The sequence below is a fragment of the Trichosurus vulpecula genome, chromosome 8 (assembly GCF_011100635.1).
Source record: "Trichosurus vulpecula isolate mTriVul1 chromosome 8, mTriVul1.pri, whole genome shotgun sequence".
In the NCBI taxonomy this organism is placed as follows: Eukaryota; Metazoa; Chordata; class Mammalia; order Diprotodontia; family Phalangeridae; genus Trichosurus; species Trichosurus vulpecula.
In genome coordinates, this window is record NC_050580.1 from 210,975,794 (window position 1) to 210,993,290 (window position 17,497).

Here is a 17,497-nt window from a genome sequence, read left to right on the forward strand (position 1 = left end):
AGTTTCCCTTGGCGCGGGGGTGGGGTGGGGTGCGTCTTCTGGGTGTAATACCACCCCACACCACAGGGGGCGATGCGATCCTCCGCCTGTCTCCAGGCTCTGCAGCCTCCTCTTCCTCTCAAGAACTTACCATACCAGGGCACGGAAGAGGGGGGAGAGGATAGAGAAAGAAGCCGTAGAGGGGGCTGGCTCTATTCCTGCCAGAATATTTCCTTCCACGAGTTAATTCAGCCTTCTCTCCCGCCAGACTCTCCGCTTGTCCGCCCTTTACAGAGAAAGCGGGGGTAGCGTGTGAACGCGCCGTCGTGGCGATTGTCCTCTCTCTCCCTCCGTAGACAGGGAAAAGGATCTGGTCCTCTTAAGGGGAGGCCTCCACCTGGAAGCAGCCTCGGCAGCCGCTGCTCCGCCGGGTGGCCGGGTGTCGGGAGCGCGCTTTGGGACCCGGTCGCCGCGCCCCGCTCCGCCCCCGGCCGCTGCTCGCGCCGTCTACTTCGGCCGGCCTGCCCATGGGTCTCCATGGCGACGCCGGGCGGGGGGGCCGCCGCGCCGCCGTCGCCGTATTCGCCGCTGTGTTAGTCGTGTTCGTGCTCACGCTGCCCCCCTCATTGCCGGGAGGAGACTCGGGTAAAGTAAAAATCGGGCCATCCTTCCCAGTCCACCTCTCAGCCACTGCCCTTCCTTCTCTCCCCCTTCTCCCGAGGTGGGGTCATGGGGGCCACACCCCCGTGCCCAGCTTCCTCCCGGCGGCGCACGTGGAGTCCCAACTCGGGGCTGTCTGTAGAGGGGGGGAGGAGTGTCGTTCCCCTCCCCCTCGTTCTCCCCGCCCCTTTGTGGCCAGCCTCTTTCTGGAGAGAGGATAGAGCCACAGCCCTGAGGATTGGTTAGCTCTCTCCTCCTTGTTGCTCGGGGTCCCGCCCCCTTGTGGCCAGCCTCTTTCTAGAGAGCGGGTGGGGCTCCCATTCTGAGGATTGGAATCTCCCGGCTTACCCGCCTACCTCCCCACCCCCACCGGCTAGACGCCTAAAGACCATAAGGGCTTTTATCCCGGCAGCCACCATCTCTGTAGCCCTTTTCCCCAGCCCTGCTAGGCACGCAGAAAGCGCTTAATGAATTCTTGTTGACTGACTGTGTTCCTAGACAAGGGCTGCCATTTGACAAGCCCCTTCTCTATATCTTGGAACCTCTGTCTAAACGCTTGTCCTTTTCAGCCTCCAATTTCAAGAATGTTTAGCTCTTAGCTATTAAATTTCATTAAAGAAGACTTGGAATTTTTTAAGAACAAACATTTTCCCTTTTGTTGTAAAGAGCTTACTTCTTTAGAATCTTAATAAATCATCTTATGGATGATCCAGGTCAATTGCCCTATTTTTATAGATGAGGAAACTGAGAGAGGTAAGTGACTTGGCCAAGGTCACACAGTTAAAGTGTAGAGTCAGATTCATAGGCTCACAGATTTAGAGCAGGACAGGATCTCAGAGGCCATCTGTTGGCCCCTCCTGCTCTTTTTACAGATGAGGAAATCAGGCCCTTGGAGGTTAAGTGACTTGTCCCAGGTTACACAACCAGGAAGCGTTGCAAGTAGAACTGGAAACTAGGTCCTTTGAATCCAGGGTCAGGGAGTGTTCTCTCAAACACTGGACTAAGAGCTAACGGTTTTTCTCCCATCCACAAGTTACAATGTATCTTTAGCTTGCAGTCGTGTTAGGTGAAGATTTGATGATTGGGTGTAATAGCTCTAATAAAGCCCCAGTGGGGCAGTTCACAGCAAATATGTCTGCTTGATTAAATGTGTCCATATACAGCAACTTCATTCATCAAACTTATGCTAGGGTAATGCTGTCAGTTTGGGCAAGTTGAATAAACAGTACTTAATAATGGAGGGGGGGAAGGAAGGCAAGGCAATTGAGGTTAAGTGACTTGCCCAAGGTCACACAGCTAGTGTCTAGTGTCTAAGGCTGGATTTGAACTCGGGTCCTTCTGAGTACAGGGCTCTGTTCACTGCCCCACCTGGCTGCTCCTAGCATTGTTTCATTTTAAGGTACAGCATTATTACTTGTCTGTGAGTTTGCTTCAAGCAATTTTACATGAAAAGCTGGAATAATGTAATATTCAAGGAAGAGTGAATAGAATTGCAAAAGATAGTTTATCTTATTTAGAAATGAATTTTCTTGGCCTACTTTGCATCCTCACAGTTCTTGCAAAAAGAATTTATAGTTTTCTTATCTGAGCATCCCTCTCTTCTTCCCCTCCTCCTCATAGACATGTGAGGCGACATCTCTTTTAGGTGAGGGAAGTGTAATTCTTCCCAGAGGTAGTGTAAGTCTTTAGAAGGAAGACCTTATATGTTTTCCTTCCTTATGATGCTGTAATTTAAAGGCATTGTCAAATCATTGATTATATTGTACATAGATCTTGCTAATAGTGTTTTAAGGTAAGTATTTTGGCCATGCAAATACGTTGCCTTTCAGATGGGTGTCACTTTAAAACTTTTCTCATTTGAAATTAAGTTCATACTTTCATTAATTTTTTTTAATCTGGTAATGATAAAAACAATTTCTATTATATGTCAATATAGACTTTTATTTGATAACTTTTCCTCTTTTGCCTGTGTAGAATGGAATATTGTACTTCTTTTAGTGGAATGTGTGTATTTGTCTGCAAGTAATGTTCTTTCAAATAAATTTCACATCATAAAACCAATATAAAATACTAATTATCTTCCTTGGAGCGCCCTACAGATTGTCTTTTGTGTGCCGGCCAGAGACATCACATTATCATGTTTCTCATCTTCCAGTTGTTATGTAAAGCTGACTTTTAAAAAGTTCCAGGACTGGAATGGCACAAGTATTTGAAGTCTTCTGATCAAATTGTTGTGAAAAAAAAAAAAGGCTTCACTGCAGTCCAGTATTGTGGGGGACTAATGAATTTTTATAACTTTGTTAGTTAAGGGCAAGTGAACCTACTAAGATTTACATTAAAAGTATCTTCTGAGATTTTACTCCAACTTCCTATTCATTTGGGCTTGACTCCATAGGTTGGGAGAAAGTAGAGATTCTCTTAAGGAAGAGTACATCATATTTTATTACTACTTTCTCTCCTTCAGCACTAAATATAGATACTGCTTGTTGTCAAATGTGTAGTTTAATGCTTTGTACCTGAAGCAATTTATCCTTTTTCTCCACTCTAAGTTGTAGTTTAAAGGTCCTTAGTAGTTGGCAATGGAAATTTCATACATCCCAGATTCCTTGCTAATTTGAAGCACTCAAGTGAAGTAAAAGATAATATTGACTTTTTGGCAGGGAAAATAAAGAAAGGAGAAATTTAAAAAATTTTAAAAATTGCATTTTAAGTCACTTAGGAGCTACCATGCTGTCTTACACATTCACTTTTAAGTATTGACTTTAATTGTGAGTTTTTATGGCGTGTATGGTAATTTTAAAATATCGATCTGTAAGATCCTTTCCTCTATAATCCAGGGGATTTAGGTGAATATGTATTTCTATTATGACCTACAAAATTACTCAATTCAACAATTACAGAAATAAACAGATTAATGCTATCATTAAAAAAAATCACTACCTCCTGGAATGACATCTTGCATATACAGTGTTCTTACTTAATATTGAATCAAATGATAACAATGTATTAAATAATCTTGACCTTGCCATGAAATGTAACATCCACTTTTGTGCTAATTGCCTGATATTCCACTTCACTTTGAATTGTGTCAACTTAGTCCATTAAGAAAATTTTAGATTTCATTGTCTTTTTCCTTAAAGTTGTTATTAACATTAAGAAAATATTTGTGGTACACAAATAGTATCTGATTAGTCTTTAAGTTTTCTAAGTTGCTTTTAGGGATCTTGATGAGAAAAATTCAAAGACAAGCAATTGACCCATGTAGACCAACTTTGTCTCAAGAGCTTCAGAATGCCTCAGAGGTTATGGGTATTAAATAATTACTAATTGATTTTTGGATTTTGGATTGGATCTATGATATCATTGGCATAGAAAACTTCCAGTGAGTAATCTCTCCCTCCTAGTGTGGATCAGTGCCTGCTCTGCAAATTATAGTCTTAAAGAGTTGCCTGGGGCATTGAGAGGTTAAGTGACCTGCCCAGGGTCATTCAGTCGATATGTGTTAGTCACAAGACTTGAACCCAGATTTTCCCAACTGCAAGGCTAGCTTTCAACCTATTATGCCACTGTGCCTCAGTTACTAGTTTATGATAGACAAAAATCTAGTTATAGTTTTACCATCATTTTCTAGCCCTTTCTTAGCAGCAAGGTCAACCTTACATGCTTTTTCAGATCTTGAAATAACAATATGATAAGCATCCTTAGTCCTCTTAAAGTACAGAGTATTGAAATTGATGTAAATTTCCCAATGGTTTTATTTTACAAGAAATGATCAGAAATGCTGTTTAAAGTGATTGGATTCTTAAGAGTTGCATTTTTTCAATTTTTAAGGAGCAGTTACTTAGAAAGTAGGACTATGCCAACGATAGCCAATATAAAATAAATCATCTGTAGTAAAGGCTTATTCCCTTACCTCATCATGGCATGAAGATGACTCTGGATTCTTGATGGTGTCTGGCATAGACTGAACTGGGGTCAGAGAGGTTCATCACCAAGTTGGCTTCGAGGTGATGAACTTTTTGCCCACAGTGACTCTGAAAGATCATCTATTATAGAAGGTTTATGATCTTTAGATGGAGGGAGTGTTTACAATGTATTAACAAAAACACAGATCCTTGAAATGTCAAAGTAGTCTAAAAGTCAAAAGTAATCCAGTCCCCAAATATCTCAATTACTTGATTGCCTAATATTCCACTTAACTTTGAATTGTGTTAACTTGGTTTGGTGAAGACAAGATAGATATCAAAATTGAAGCTTACAGCAAGCATTGAATATGTTTTACAAATAATAAAATTATTTAAAGCACATCATATATGCTGTTGAGTATATAATTGCAGGCATATTTTACTTAGTATAGTCATATACATTTAAAGAACCAATGTAGGCAGTTCTGTACTAAATTCTTGAAGACTAATGCAGTGTTTGATAACAGTTTTGATACTATTCAGCAGTTCCTTAGATCAAAGCATTTGTATGTTTCAGGTTTTTAAAAAATAAAATCAAATAATTTAAGCATATTTAATAAAACTCACCTGTACTTTCACTGACCAATTAAAAAGTACCAAAGATATTTTGTGCAACAAGATCAGAGGGAGAAAATATTCTTAGAAAAATTTCATGCCGTTAAATCTCTACAGATTTATAGTTTTATCCAGTCAAATTAATGCAAAACCCCAATGCAAGCATTTGGATTTTGAAAACTTTGGAGGAGTGTCATTTTCTAATAGTAATTATTGGTTTTACATTATTTTTTCACAGGGGAGCTGATCACAGCCGCATATGAGCTTGGAGTAAGTATTAGTTTTATTGTTTAATCAATGCTCTCATTAACAGTTTTAGGAATTAAGAAAGTTTAATTAAGCATGGAGCAAAGTAGATTAATTTATTTTCAAACCACATTTTTTACTAACTTATAAGTACAGTATGTGACAATTTACTTTAAATTTGCAATCCAATTATACTAAATTATAAAGCAAAGGCTTTACTGTATATATAGTAGCTGTCTTATTATCAACCCAAATTTTGTATAAGCTGTGGAGAATAAAATAAATCGGGTTAACAGTTTTAATAAGTTTTATTATTTAATAAACTTTATTATGGTGCATGATCCCTTTAGGCAAGACCTTAGGACTGTCAGCATGGTGGTAATCCAGTATGAGTGTGGTCTTTCAACTTTCTAAGCAATAAAATATTTGGGAATCTCTTTTTTAATATAGCCTTTTGAGTGACCCTAATTTACTCTGAACCTAAGAAGCAAACTATTTAAGGATTGATAATGAAATATATCACCCTTCCTAAGTGATATACACTCTGCCTAACCAATTAAAGAAAATACTTGTTTATATTGGCATGAGAAGATGGTTACTGGGAAACTATTCAAAGATATGCCTTTTGGATTCTTATCTTGATAATTTAGTTGAGAAAGAAGTGGTTTTTAAGTTAATATCAGTGTAAATGTTTTGACTCAATGAAAACTTTGTGATTTGCTATTTTGTCCATAGGTTGCTCATCCTCCTGGTTACCCTTTGTTCACACTGTTGGCCAAACTGGCAATTGGTCTATTCCCTTTTGGTTCCATTGCCTACCGAGTAAATCTTCTCTGTGGCTTATTTGGAGCAGCTGCAGCATCATTACTTTTTTTCACAGTTTTCAGGTAAAGTAATTGATAAGTCAAAAGAATTAATTTTGAGTAATTGGAAAGGTACTTAAAGGCAGCATTTTTTTTTCATGAGATCTGAGTTACATGAACTAAAATATTTTATTCCCAAATGGTTTTTCTAACAAGTGATTTCATTTTGATAATTTCATCTTAGTGTCAGATAACTCCCTTTCAAACAGCTGCCCATTTGGGTTTGTTGCCTACAAAGAAGTGATAGTGTTATTCTGTCTCATTATCACATATCTCTTTTTAGGCAGAACTAATGATGTTTGTCATTTCTGAAAATGCAGATGGTCCTGTTGACAATATGAATTTCACCTTTTGTAAATGGTAAACATAATTTCATTACATACATTGTTGCTAGTAGGCAGCTGCTTTTCTATTACCAGAAAAGATCTCCAGTTAGATTATATTTCAGGTATTATAATGTCCCATTTATTTTTTTTTCAAAGAATAGAAAAATTATTGTCAATGTATGTTTAGGCATTTTTTACTGTTTCAAAGTAAATCAGAACCTTATTAGTTTTGCCCTTATGTTTGAAAGGCTATCTTATTTATAAAATGAAGCAGTTGGTTATTGATTTGTTATTTTTTTTCTTCAATTATCTTTGATATTGATGGACTTGAAACTCATAATCTTATTGTGATCTGAACTTCAGAGGATTATGGTGAAAAATAAATTTCAAATTCTTCTTGAAAAAGAAAATAATTTCTAAAAACACTGGTATGTTTCATGTTAAATAGCTTTTTAAAATATTTTTGTCTCTAGATAAAGGCGCATTCTTAAAATACAGAATATACACCTATTTGAAACTGATTTTTTTACATTGTCATTTTTGCTAAAGTCATAATTTGTTTCTGTGGTAAAGTTTTTAGCAAAATTTTGTTGTCTCCTTATTTTTTAAATGAATAATCTAGCTAACTCTGAAATCAGAAGGTAGGTGACCACTTGTCAGGTATGTGATTGTAGAAATTCTTTTCATGTATGGCTTGGATTAGAAGACTACAGAGGTCCCTGCAAATTCTATGAACTTACAACTTTTATTTTTTTATATTACCCCATTCATCTTCATATTTTTGTACTTTGTCATATAGTAAATTGTTATTTATGTTTTATATAATACCCTTGCATTTTATCCTTACATATATTAAAAGTTATTTCTAAATCTTAAAGGTCACATTAAAAAAAAAATTCTATTTGGATTGATTAGTGTTAAGAATCCTTTTCCACTCTTCCCTAAGTTGGTCAGAATAATCTTTATTATAACTGTTCCTACTGGGACTGCTATAATTAAGAATCTGTCAGTCTTTTCATTGAGAGGGACGCTGAATTTTCAGGATTTTAAAAAACCTGACGTAATCTCTCCTAGGTTAAAATTTAGAAATGCACATTTTTATATGTATACATTTTAAAATTACATTCTATGAAGAAAAATATGTTTAAAATTTGTTTATATTTCTTTTGGCACTTAATTGATATCTTAGAAAGCCATACAAATATTGATGTAAATATTGTCCATGCCAATATTGCATATTATCTACTAACATATGAATTACTAATGTCATTCAATATGAGCTCCATGACAACGGAACACCATATATAAAAGACAGCACTTTAAAATGTCTAAAATAGACTTAGAACATAGTTTTCTTTTGAAACAACATTCTTTTTAGAAAATGATCTGCATTATTATACTTGACAGTAAAGGTCATTATTCATGTTGTATTTTTCATGATGTATTTTTTTAAAGATCATCTTTAATTTGATATTGCTGTGTACATATTTGCACTTATTATTGTCTTTCATTTTAAATCTATGTTTTGAAGAGCTTTATCAGTACTCTCCTACAGTCTCTTAAAACATTTATTCATACTATAGTTCTACATATTTTAATATGAAAATGCCTCATTATTTTGAATACAAATAATTGACAAAGTCGTACACATCCTTTGGGAACAACACAGTTCAGTTGACAAATCTGTTTTGTCAAACAATAGACACCCTTCAGAAGGGAGCAAGCCATCTCTATGGTAATGGGACTAACAGTACCCTATTGATTGAGTGGAAGAAGACATTATACAATGTCAGTTGGGTTGTTACAATTTCATTTGTCGTGTGACCTGAACTTAACCTTTAAAACCTTTCTTCTGTGAACATAAACCCAACAGCAGGGCATAGTTTTTGTATAGCCATTACAGTGGAGGCTTTTTTGCAACCTGAGTATATAGTACACGTATTCCTTTAACAGATTTGCACTTCTGTTAAGCATTTGTTTGAGATATATTTCACTACTTTATTCATTTACATGTCAAATTGTCATTACATTTTGCTGTCAAATTCACTTTTGTGTCCCTTAATTTACAAAAAAATTATTTATGAGAACATTGCTGTACATGTAGGCTTAGTGCTAACTGGTGTGCAGTAAATTAATTCTTTTAACAGGTTTATGTTTTTCCCAGGTAATTGTTCACATGTCGTTCACTATATTTAACTCTTGGGGTGCATATAAAGACCTTTAGTTCCTTTTTAAACAAAGATTGTATTTTAAAAGCAAATTTCTATTTAAGTATATTGATGCAAAGAGCTCCAATTTTCAGTAAACAAGACTTTGAAAGAACAATTTACTCTATGTTTGATTACTATGTAATTTTTTGCTTTTTTTGCATCTCTTAAAAAACTCAAGCAACGTCATTAACAATGTATTTTAGTCAATTCTTAGAAACAGTTAGCAACATCAATTTAATATTAGCTGTGCTCTTATGTTGCATATGCATCAGGAAAATAGGATTGAATATTATGTTTTAGAAAATATTCTCAAGAAGTAACAACATTGTAATGTTCAATTATGTACATTTCTTATAATTGCCAATGTGTTACTCATGAATAGGAATACATTTGAGAATATTATAGGCATTCATAAGATTGTAAGTCTAGAGTTAGAAGGGATCTCAGAGGTTGTCTAGTTCAGTATTCTCATTTTACAAAAAAAAGGAAACTGAGGCCCAGTGAGGTTAGGTAATTTGCTCAAGGTCATGCCAGTAATAAGTCTCAGAAACAGGATAATAGACTTCATTAGTTTTAAATAACATACTCATTTGAGGTAATGCCTAATAGTGCTGCATATCATGTGGCGATATCTAGTAAAATCTTTATTGTTTTATTGTAGCTTCAAGGTTAAAGTAGCCATTGTGTTCAGTGACTGAAATTTGGTAGAATGATTCTTGAAGTATATGCTTTGAAATTCACAAAACCTGCTAACTTAAAGGAAAAAGTTCTCGTAATAATACAAACTAACGTGAACTTGATAAAAACATTATTATTGGTTATTTGAATTTTAAAATTATTTCCCTAGAAGTTATGAATTAGAGAAATTAAACAAAAAGTTTGGGTACCCATGAAGAATGAAAGATTTGTGGGTATCCACATACAACAATGGTTACCTTTCTTTTTTAGTGGAAATAGTTGGGTATATTTACAATCACTGTCAGTTAAACCTCCATACATCGTTAAGTTTCATAAGTATTATTACAGTACTCTGGTATAAGAGTGAGGTGTGTGACTATCAATGTGTATGTAAAAAAACATCATTCTTTATATTGGGCTTAAATCGCTTTTGGTCCTGGAGTCAGTCAGATTTTTGTTAGGACTTTTTGCTTCTTTTTCTGTGTTGTTAGTAAATACAAGATAGAGGAATGAGAAAGACATTGTCACTGGGCATCAGGATAGATAGAGACAACATCTCTTTTGAGAAATTAAAGCTGAGTTTATTTAAAATTATATTAAAGAGGATTCATTCAACACATTTATTGAGCATCTACTATAAAACTGAAAATGAGGTTCACCTTTCAATAGAAAAATCTATGCTAATTTTAAAAAATGTCAGAGATTTAATCATACCTACCATTATATTGTTAACCTGTAGGTATGGTCGCAAGACAAGATATTATGTGAAAGCGGATGGTTTGAAATGGTGAAACTGAAAAGATGATAAATACTAAATGGTATGCGCTTGCTGCATTCTAATTAGAACAAATGTATGAGCATTAAGCTTAGTGCAAGGTATGTCACACCTGTGTACTGTAACTGTGCTGGAACTGATAATATACTCAGCTTAAGATTGTTTACATCTAGCAAATTGTTCTGTGTCAGTGTTATTATTTATGGAAACCAGAGAAATTATTTTAAACATTTCATTGCTGTCAAATGATAATTTGATGAAACTTTTGTACATTGATCCAAATTATTATCATTACAGCTTTGACCATGATTCCACTCAGTAATGAATAGAAAATGTAAATTCCATACCTTAAAGAAAGTAGAATCTCCTGATTAAGGAATATTAGGATTTTCCATTTCAAATATTATTTTAGATTATTGCCATTGAGACTAATGTAGAGGTTTTCCTTATTTCACAAGTAGCTATGCATAAGTGACAAATAGTTACCAAGTTTTAGTAGTTGAAGAATGGAAAGTCCTGAAGCATTAATTTCCTTTTAGAAGAATATCTGCTGTGATCCCTAGCTAATTGATCATATATTTTTCTCATACTTGTAATAACATTGCATTGAATCAAACTGTTTAAGTACGTTAAAAGCTTGGTTCATTTGCATTTTTTTATAAAGCAGACATATTAGGCTCAAGTAGCAGTGCTTCATTGTTGAAGGAAAAAAGCAGGGCAAAAACTCTTTTTTTTTTTTAAGACTGTGGAGTCTATTCTGACAGCTAGTCAGAGTTAGAATTAGTTCAAGGAAATGTTAATAATGCACTGCCTAGCCTAATCCCTTTGATATCACCAGGTATCCTCCTGTTCATGGGTTAATTGCTTTAAAAGCGAAGGCAGTATTCTGAGCGGTGGGCCGCTTCACCTTTTCACAGCTGTTACCATTGAGTGACAACTAAATCCCATGTGTAAGATGAGGAAGAGCTCAATCTCCAATTGGGAGAAAATTTATGTAAACCGCAATCCCTTCAGAATGTTCGGAAGTCATAGACTTTCTTGATTTACTCTGCTTTTCCCAGAAAGCTCTATTGTTCACTTTCCTAAGTCCCATCAACCCTTTGTAGCAGAATATCACAGCAGCAGCAGATAGCTTGAAATATATAAATGCTATCATAGCTCTGATTAATAGCAGTGCTTATGAGTCAAGTCTGATAACAGTGCAGCTCTCCACTCAATTTCAGATACTGCTAATGGAATCTGTCTTCTTCAATTGTAATATGAGAAGGCCTAATTTGCTATGGAGCTTGGAGCTGTCACCAGTAGGGGATTGTGGGGTCAGATGGGAGCTGCCAGGTTTTTGCCCTGCAGCTTGTATCTCTCACTTTGAATAGAGCAGCCCCCTGCCTGCCAGTTAGCTGATAGGCCGCTATGGGGTTTATGCCACTATATACAATAGGAAAGGACTACATAGGCTGACTTTATAATTGTGAAGTGAGCTCATATTTCCACAGCTACTGTGCTGCATAATTTCTAATAAGTGGTTTTAACAAATGTCAGATTATGAAAAGTTTCCTCAATTACAAAAACTTATAAAACACTTAAATTGCTAAATCTGTTTCCTGCCGAGATTTTGCTACTGGAACTAGTCATCACTTATTATGGTTGCAATATTAAAGGCACATATTTCCTTAAAATTATAAATAAAATAGTAAGTTGGAATTAATATAACTTTTTTGCTCTTTAATGACAGTGAGTGAAACCATTTTAATGAATTGAAATAAATATGCTGATTACAACTTGAGTAATAAAGGTATTAACATTAAAGTATATGTAATTTAAAATCTATATTAATCCAAATGAAATTGCTTAATATTGCTAATGAAAAATACTTCACATCTTTCATTCTTTTTATTTTAATTTATCATTTTTGATTTTTGTTGAAATTATCTTGGTGTATTAATTTCTTAAAAATACGCATTTTGAAATTTTGGAACATATCCTTAGATTTTTAGCTTGCAAGTTACAAGGCTTTAGCTGTGATGATATGCCTTATTTTGTGCCTCTGGGAATAGTATGTTGGTGTGTACTTTTATCCAATTTTAGTGGTTGTTGTTGAATGCAAAATACACTGTCGAGTGAAAAATAGTCTAGACAGAAAAATGTGACAGCATTTTTTAGTCTTGGAATTTGTGTGTGTATACATACATACGTGTGTGTATGTGTGTGTGTGTATATATTTAAATTCCCAAAATGTGGGCCAATCTTGAATTGAAGAGTACAAAAAAGTCATTTGTAATTTGGGAAGTTGTTTTGGATTAGACTTTCATTACTGGTTTTGGATTTTTTGGTCATTGTTTCCTACTATGCTTCATGATTGGCATAAACTAAATAATTGTAAAATTGAACTTTTTTCCCTTAAATAGCATCTTTCAGGAAGAATATAGCAGGAGAAAACAATATTTTTGAGTTTTTGTTAAACTTGAATACAATCAATTCTATCTCCACAATAGCTGTGACATCTCTCCACTGTTTCCACTCATGTGGCCACCAGCCTACTTCAGACTCTATCATCTCTCACCTGGACTACTACAGTAACTTCCTAATTGATTTCTGGATCTTGAGTTTCTCAAATTTCTGATCTATGCTTTTTCACACAATCACCAAACTAATATTACTAATGCACAAATCTGCTTGGATCACTCGTATTCCAGGGCTCCCTATGTTTGTTGTTTTGTCGTTTTTCAGTGCTATCTGTCTTTTCATGACCCATTTTTGGGTTTTCTCTGCAAAGATACTAGAGTAGTTTTGCCATTGCCTTCTCCAGTTCATTTTACAGATTAGGAAACTGAAGCAAATAGTAGTAAGCGACTTGCCCAGAGTCACCCAGCTAGTAAGTATCCAAGGCCAGATTTGAACTCGTGAAGATGAATCTTCCTGATTCAAGCTCAGTCCTCTCTCCATTGTGCCACCTAGCTGCCCAGTTCCTTCTTACGAATAATACATAGACTCCTCAATGTAGCAGTTTAAAGCCTTTGCCATCTAGCTCCAACCTACTTTTCCAGGCTAATTAAATGTTACTTCCCTTGACAAGTTCTGTAGTCCATTAAAAGTGGCCTTCTTGCTGACCCTCAAACAGTGTTTCATCTGCTGTCACCCTGCCCTTGTACAGTTTGTGTGCTGTAACTACAATGCATTTCTTCCTCCCCAAGTGCTACCTCGACTAAGCTGTTGCTTCCAACATGAAGCCTTTCCTGTGCCTCCCTGCACTGAGATTACATTGTATTTATTTTATATATTTATTTTATTTGTTAACATGTTGTCTGTATGATAGAATGTTACACTCTTTTAGGGTAAGACTTATTTTTGTCTTTAAATTCCCAATACATAGTATAGAGACTGTCACAGAGGTTCTTAATAAGTGCTTGTTGAATAACTGATTAAATAGCTTTATGTTCATATTTAACCTTCACTTATACTGGACATTGTGTGATTAAATAATATGCTTATAGAAGTTCTTATTGGTTTCATTTTTCTGATTTTTTTCATTTTAACTTTTTATCTGATATTTAAAATAAAGAATAAGTTATTATATATATATTTTAAATATATAAGTTATATGTATTTTTTTTCTTTTAGTACTAGTAAATAAATCACTGGAGAGTTTTTTTTTTTGGGGGGGAGACCTTTCTTTTGTTTAACTCTAAGAGTTCCAAGCTGTTGAACGAAGTTTCTTTGGCAAGTAGATGTAACTGATAGGATTTGATTTCAAGAGATAGTAGAAGTCATTAGATACTTGTTGAATGAATGGATCAACCTCTGATGTAATCAGAAACTATTTGGTTTACTTGTAGTTTTAGCAATGCTGCATTCATTGCTTATTTAAAACTTTTTTAGACCTCATATTTAGCTGTAGACTCCACATTTGTATATACATATATATTTCAGAAATTTGAGAAACATTTATATATACATACATACATATATATATATATATATATATATATAGTTGGCTTTTATATAATTGGCATGTAATATTTTAGGGACAACAAGCCTTAAGACAGCTAGAAGTTGAAATAATTTTTGCCTTATCTCATAAAAAGATAGTGATTTGTATGAACCAATTATGAACATGACAAAAAAGAAAGATCTTTTTGATGCAGGGTAATTCTGTGCTGTAAATGGCTCCCAAGATTGAATGAAAAAAATTGTTTCCACAATTCAGCTATTAAGGAGATAGCTTGAAATTAGGTAGCAATTATGCATATAAGTTGGAAGGGTCCTAGATAGTATTGTTTGGTGAACAAGACCCAGAAATATAAGATTCATGATAGAATTACCAATTTATTGTTAATCATGTCCTAGTTTAGAGCATGATTTAGAAAGTTCCTTTCACTGCATGTTTTTTTTTTTTAAAGCTTAGCTTTAACAGAGCTTATTTATTTATTTGGTTTTTGGAGGGGGGGAGGCAGGGCAATTGAGGTTAAGTGACTTGCCCAAGGTCACACAGCTAGTAAGTGTGTCAAGTGTGTAAAGCCGGATTTGAACTCGGGTCCTCCTGACTCCAGGGCCGGTGCGCCATCTAGCTGCCCCCACTGCATGTTCTTAACCAGTACCAGTTTATGCCAGAGTTACCCTCTTTCCTCTCCTATCTCATATCTCGGACATCACCCCCGCTTTCTCTATGCTTGCTAAGGCCAACTCTTGATCCCATTCGCTGTTGTCTGCTCCAGCAGATTGGCCACCTCTACCAATATCCACCATCCATCATCTCTTCTCTCTCCCACAACCCTTTCTCTGTCTCTCACCCCCAACACCTTTCATCTCTTCTTATCTACTGATTCTTTCCCTGCTACCTACAAACTTGCTCACATCTTCTCCGTTTTTAAGAGATCTTACTATACCTGCCAGCTGGTGTCTCTTTTTACCTTCTTGGCTAAATTTGAATAAACCATTTACAATTAATACCTCCATATCTTCTCTCATTTTTCTAAACCCTCTGCAATTTGGCTTCTTCATTCAACTGAAACTGCTGTCTCCAAAGTTACTGCTGATCTCTCTTAATTGCCAGATTTAATGGCCTTTTTTCAATCTTCATCCTTTTGACCTTTTTGCAACATTTGGCATTGTTGAACACGTCCTCCTGATACATGTTTTCTTCTCTCTGCATTTTCTTGACTGCTCTTTCTTGATTCTGTTCCTACTTGTCTGACTATTTAACCTCTTTTGCTCGATTTTCATGCCACAGTGGATGTTCCCCAGGGCTCTGTCCTGCATTCTCTTCACTTTTCTCTCTATACTTTGTTTTGTGATCTCATCAGCTTTCCTGGGGTGCAGTGATCATATCAAAACATGTGATTCCAAGATCATTTTATCCAGCTCTATTCTCTCCTGAGCTCCAGTCCCATATTGGACATTTCCAACTGGTATCCCATAGGCATCCCAGACTCAAAATGTTCAATACAGCACTCATTATCTTTCCCCCTCCCCAACCCTCTCCTCTTCTTAACTTCTCTATTACTTTTAAGGGTACCACTATCCTTCTAGTTACTCAGGCCCACAACATTGGTATCGTTCTTGACTCCTTCATTCTCACTTACCTCACAAGTTCATTCAGTTGCCAACTCTTGTAATGGGCTTTGATCAAGTATAAACTCCTGTGTTTGGCCCCTATCTTTCTAGTTTTTTAACATATTACTCCCTTCTCCACACCATATGACCCAAATCCTACCGCCATACCTTTGCATTGCTTTGAATGAATTCCTCCCCTCTGCCTCTTAGATTCCCTAGCTTCCTTTAAGACTCAGTTCAAGCACTACTTCTTCCAGGAGACCTTTCCAGATCCTTATAACCATTAGTGCCTTCCCCTCTAAGGCTCCCTTCTTTCTATTCTGTATTTATCTTGCGTATACTGACTTATCTGTGTTGTGTCCTCCATTAGAATGAGAGCAAGGACCATATTGGGTTTTTCTTTGTATTCCCAGCCCTTAGTGCAGTTGTCGTCCAGTCATTCAGTCATGTCCAACTCTTCACGACCCCACATGGGGTTTTCTTGGCAAAGATGTTAGAGTGGTTTGCCATTTCCTTCCCCAGTGGATTAGGTAGACAGAGGTTAAGTGACCTGCCTAGGGTCACACAGAGAGGTTGAAACTGGATTTGAATTCAGGTCTTCCTGTCACCAGGTCCAGAATTTTATCCACTGAACCACACTGAGTACTAGTAATTCTTGCTAATTGACTAGTTAGAAGGTGATGGACTATTCACTACACAAGTACATTGTAGATTCCATTCACATTAGGTAGCAGTGCTGTTGGGAGTGGAGCCACATCTTTCCTTTTCCCTGGCACAGCAGTGAATAGAAATACTTTAATGAATTTTATGGGGAATGTCAGATATGTATTTAGAAAGACCTGTCAGATTTCTGTTATTTGCCTTCTGATTGACATCCTAACATGTGGCTATGGATGAAAAGAAAATACCTTGTAGTAGAAAGAAAAAGTCACATTATCAGTAGGAAGCCTTTGTTACTGGCATAAATTATAATGCCTTGATTTACCCATGTCAATACATGGACATTATTGGTAAAAAACCAAACTTGTCACCATCAGTATTCTTTTTAGAAATTTCATTCAAGGCCTTAAGGATTAAAGAGTCAGTCTCTCAATCCTAAAAAAACTAGTTCTTCCCAAGCTTTTCTTATCAAAGTAAGGATTTTCTGCTTTGTGGATAATCTTGGGAGAATTTTTAATACTGCAAGGCTACCTTTATAATACTTAGCATACTCCTGAAAATCTCCTTCACTGTCCAATCAGTGTATGTTCAGGAATTATAAATTTAAGCAATTTTATGTTAATTCAAGTAAATGATAATTATAAGATAAATAATCTACAAAAAACTTTTTCTACTAAAAATATGAAATTTAAATAAAAATAATTTCATCCTGTTACATCAAGCAGATAATTAAGATTAAAAATAGAAATCAACATATTACCATAATATATATAGCTCCATGAACTACTCTTAAGATAGGATAGAAAATTACGTGTTGTATCTGTTTTGCAGCATGTCAGTTGGCTAGTTTCCAAAAGCCAGGAAATATTTCTCATGAAAATAAAGCTCCCTCTTTTTAACAGATGACCACATTTTAATTACTGTGATAGTTCTGCAATTATTGTTTGGCAGTTGAAGTATTACTTGCTTGAAATTTTTCAAAAGTTTATTTAATGTTCAAATTATTCCTTTAATTTTAAGTAGCCACTTT

At 35.6% G+C, this 17,497-nt stretch overlaps 1 protein-coding gene across 1 annotated transcript in view; it reads left to right on the plus strand.

Annotated features, from left to right (window-relative positions):
• The first annotated feature begins 402 nt into the window (after positions 1-402).
• TMEM260 (transmembrane protein 260) overlaps positions 403-17,497 on the plus strand; it is a 105,562-nt gene continuing 88,467 nt past the window's right edge. The window contains exons 1-3 of the mRNA XM_036737181.1: positions 403-624; positions 5,398-5,429; positions 6,141-6,292. Coding sequence (XP_036593076.1) covers positions 507-624; positions 5,398-5,429; positions 6,141-6,292 — 302 coding nt within the window. The 5' untranslated portion in view covers positions 403-506. The remainder of the gene's footprint in view (positions 625-5,397; positions 5,430-6,140; positions 6,293-17,497) is intronic.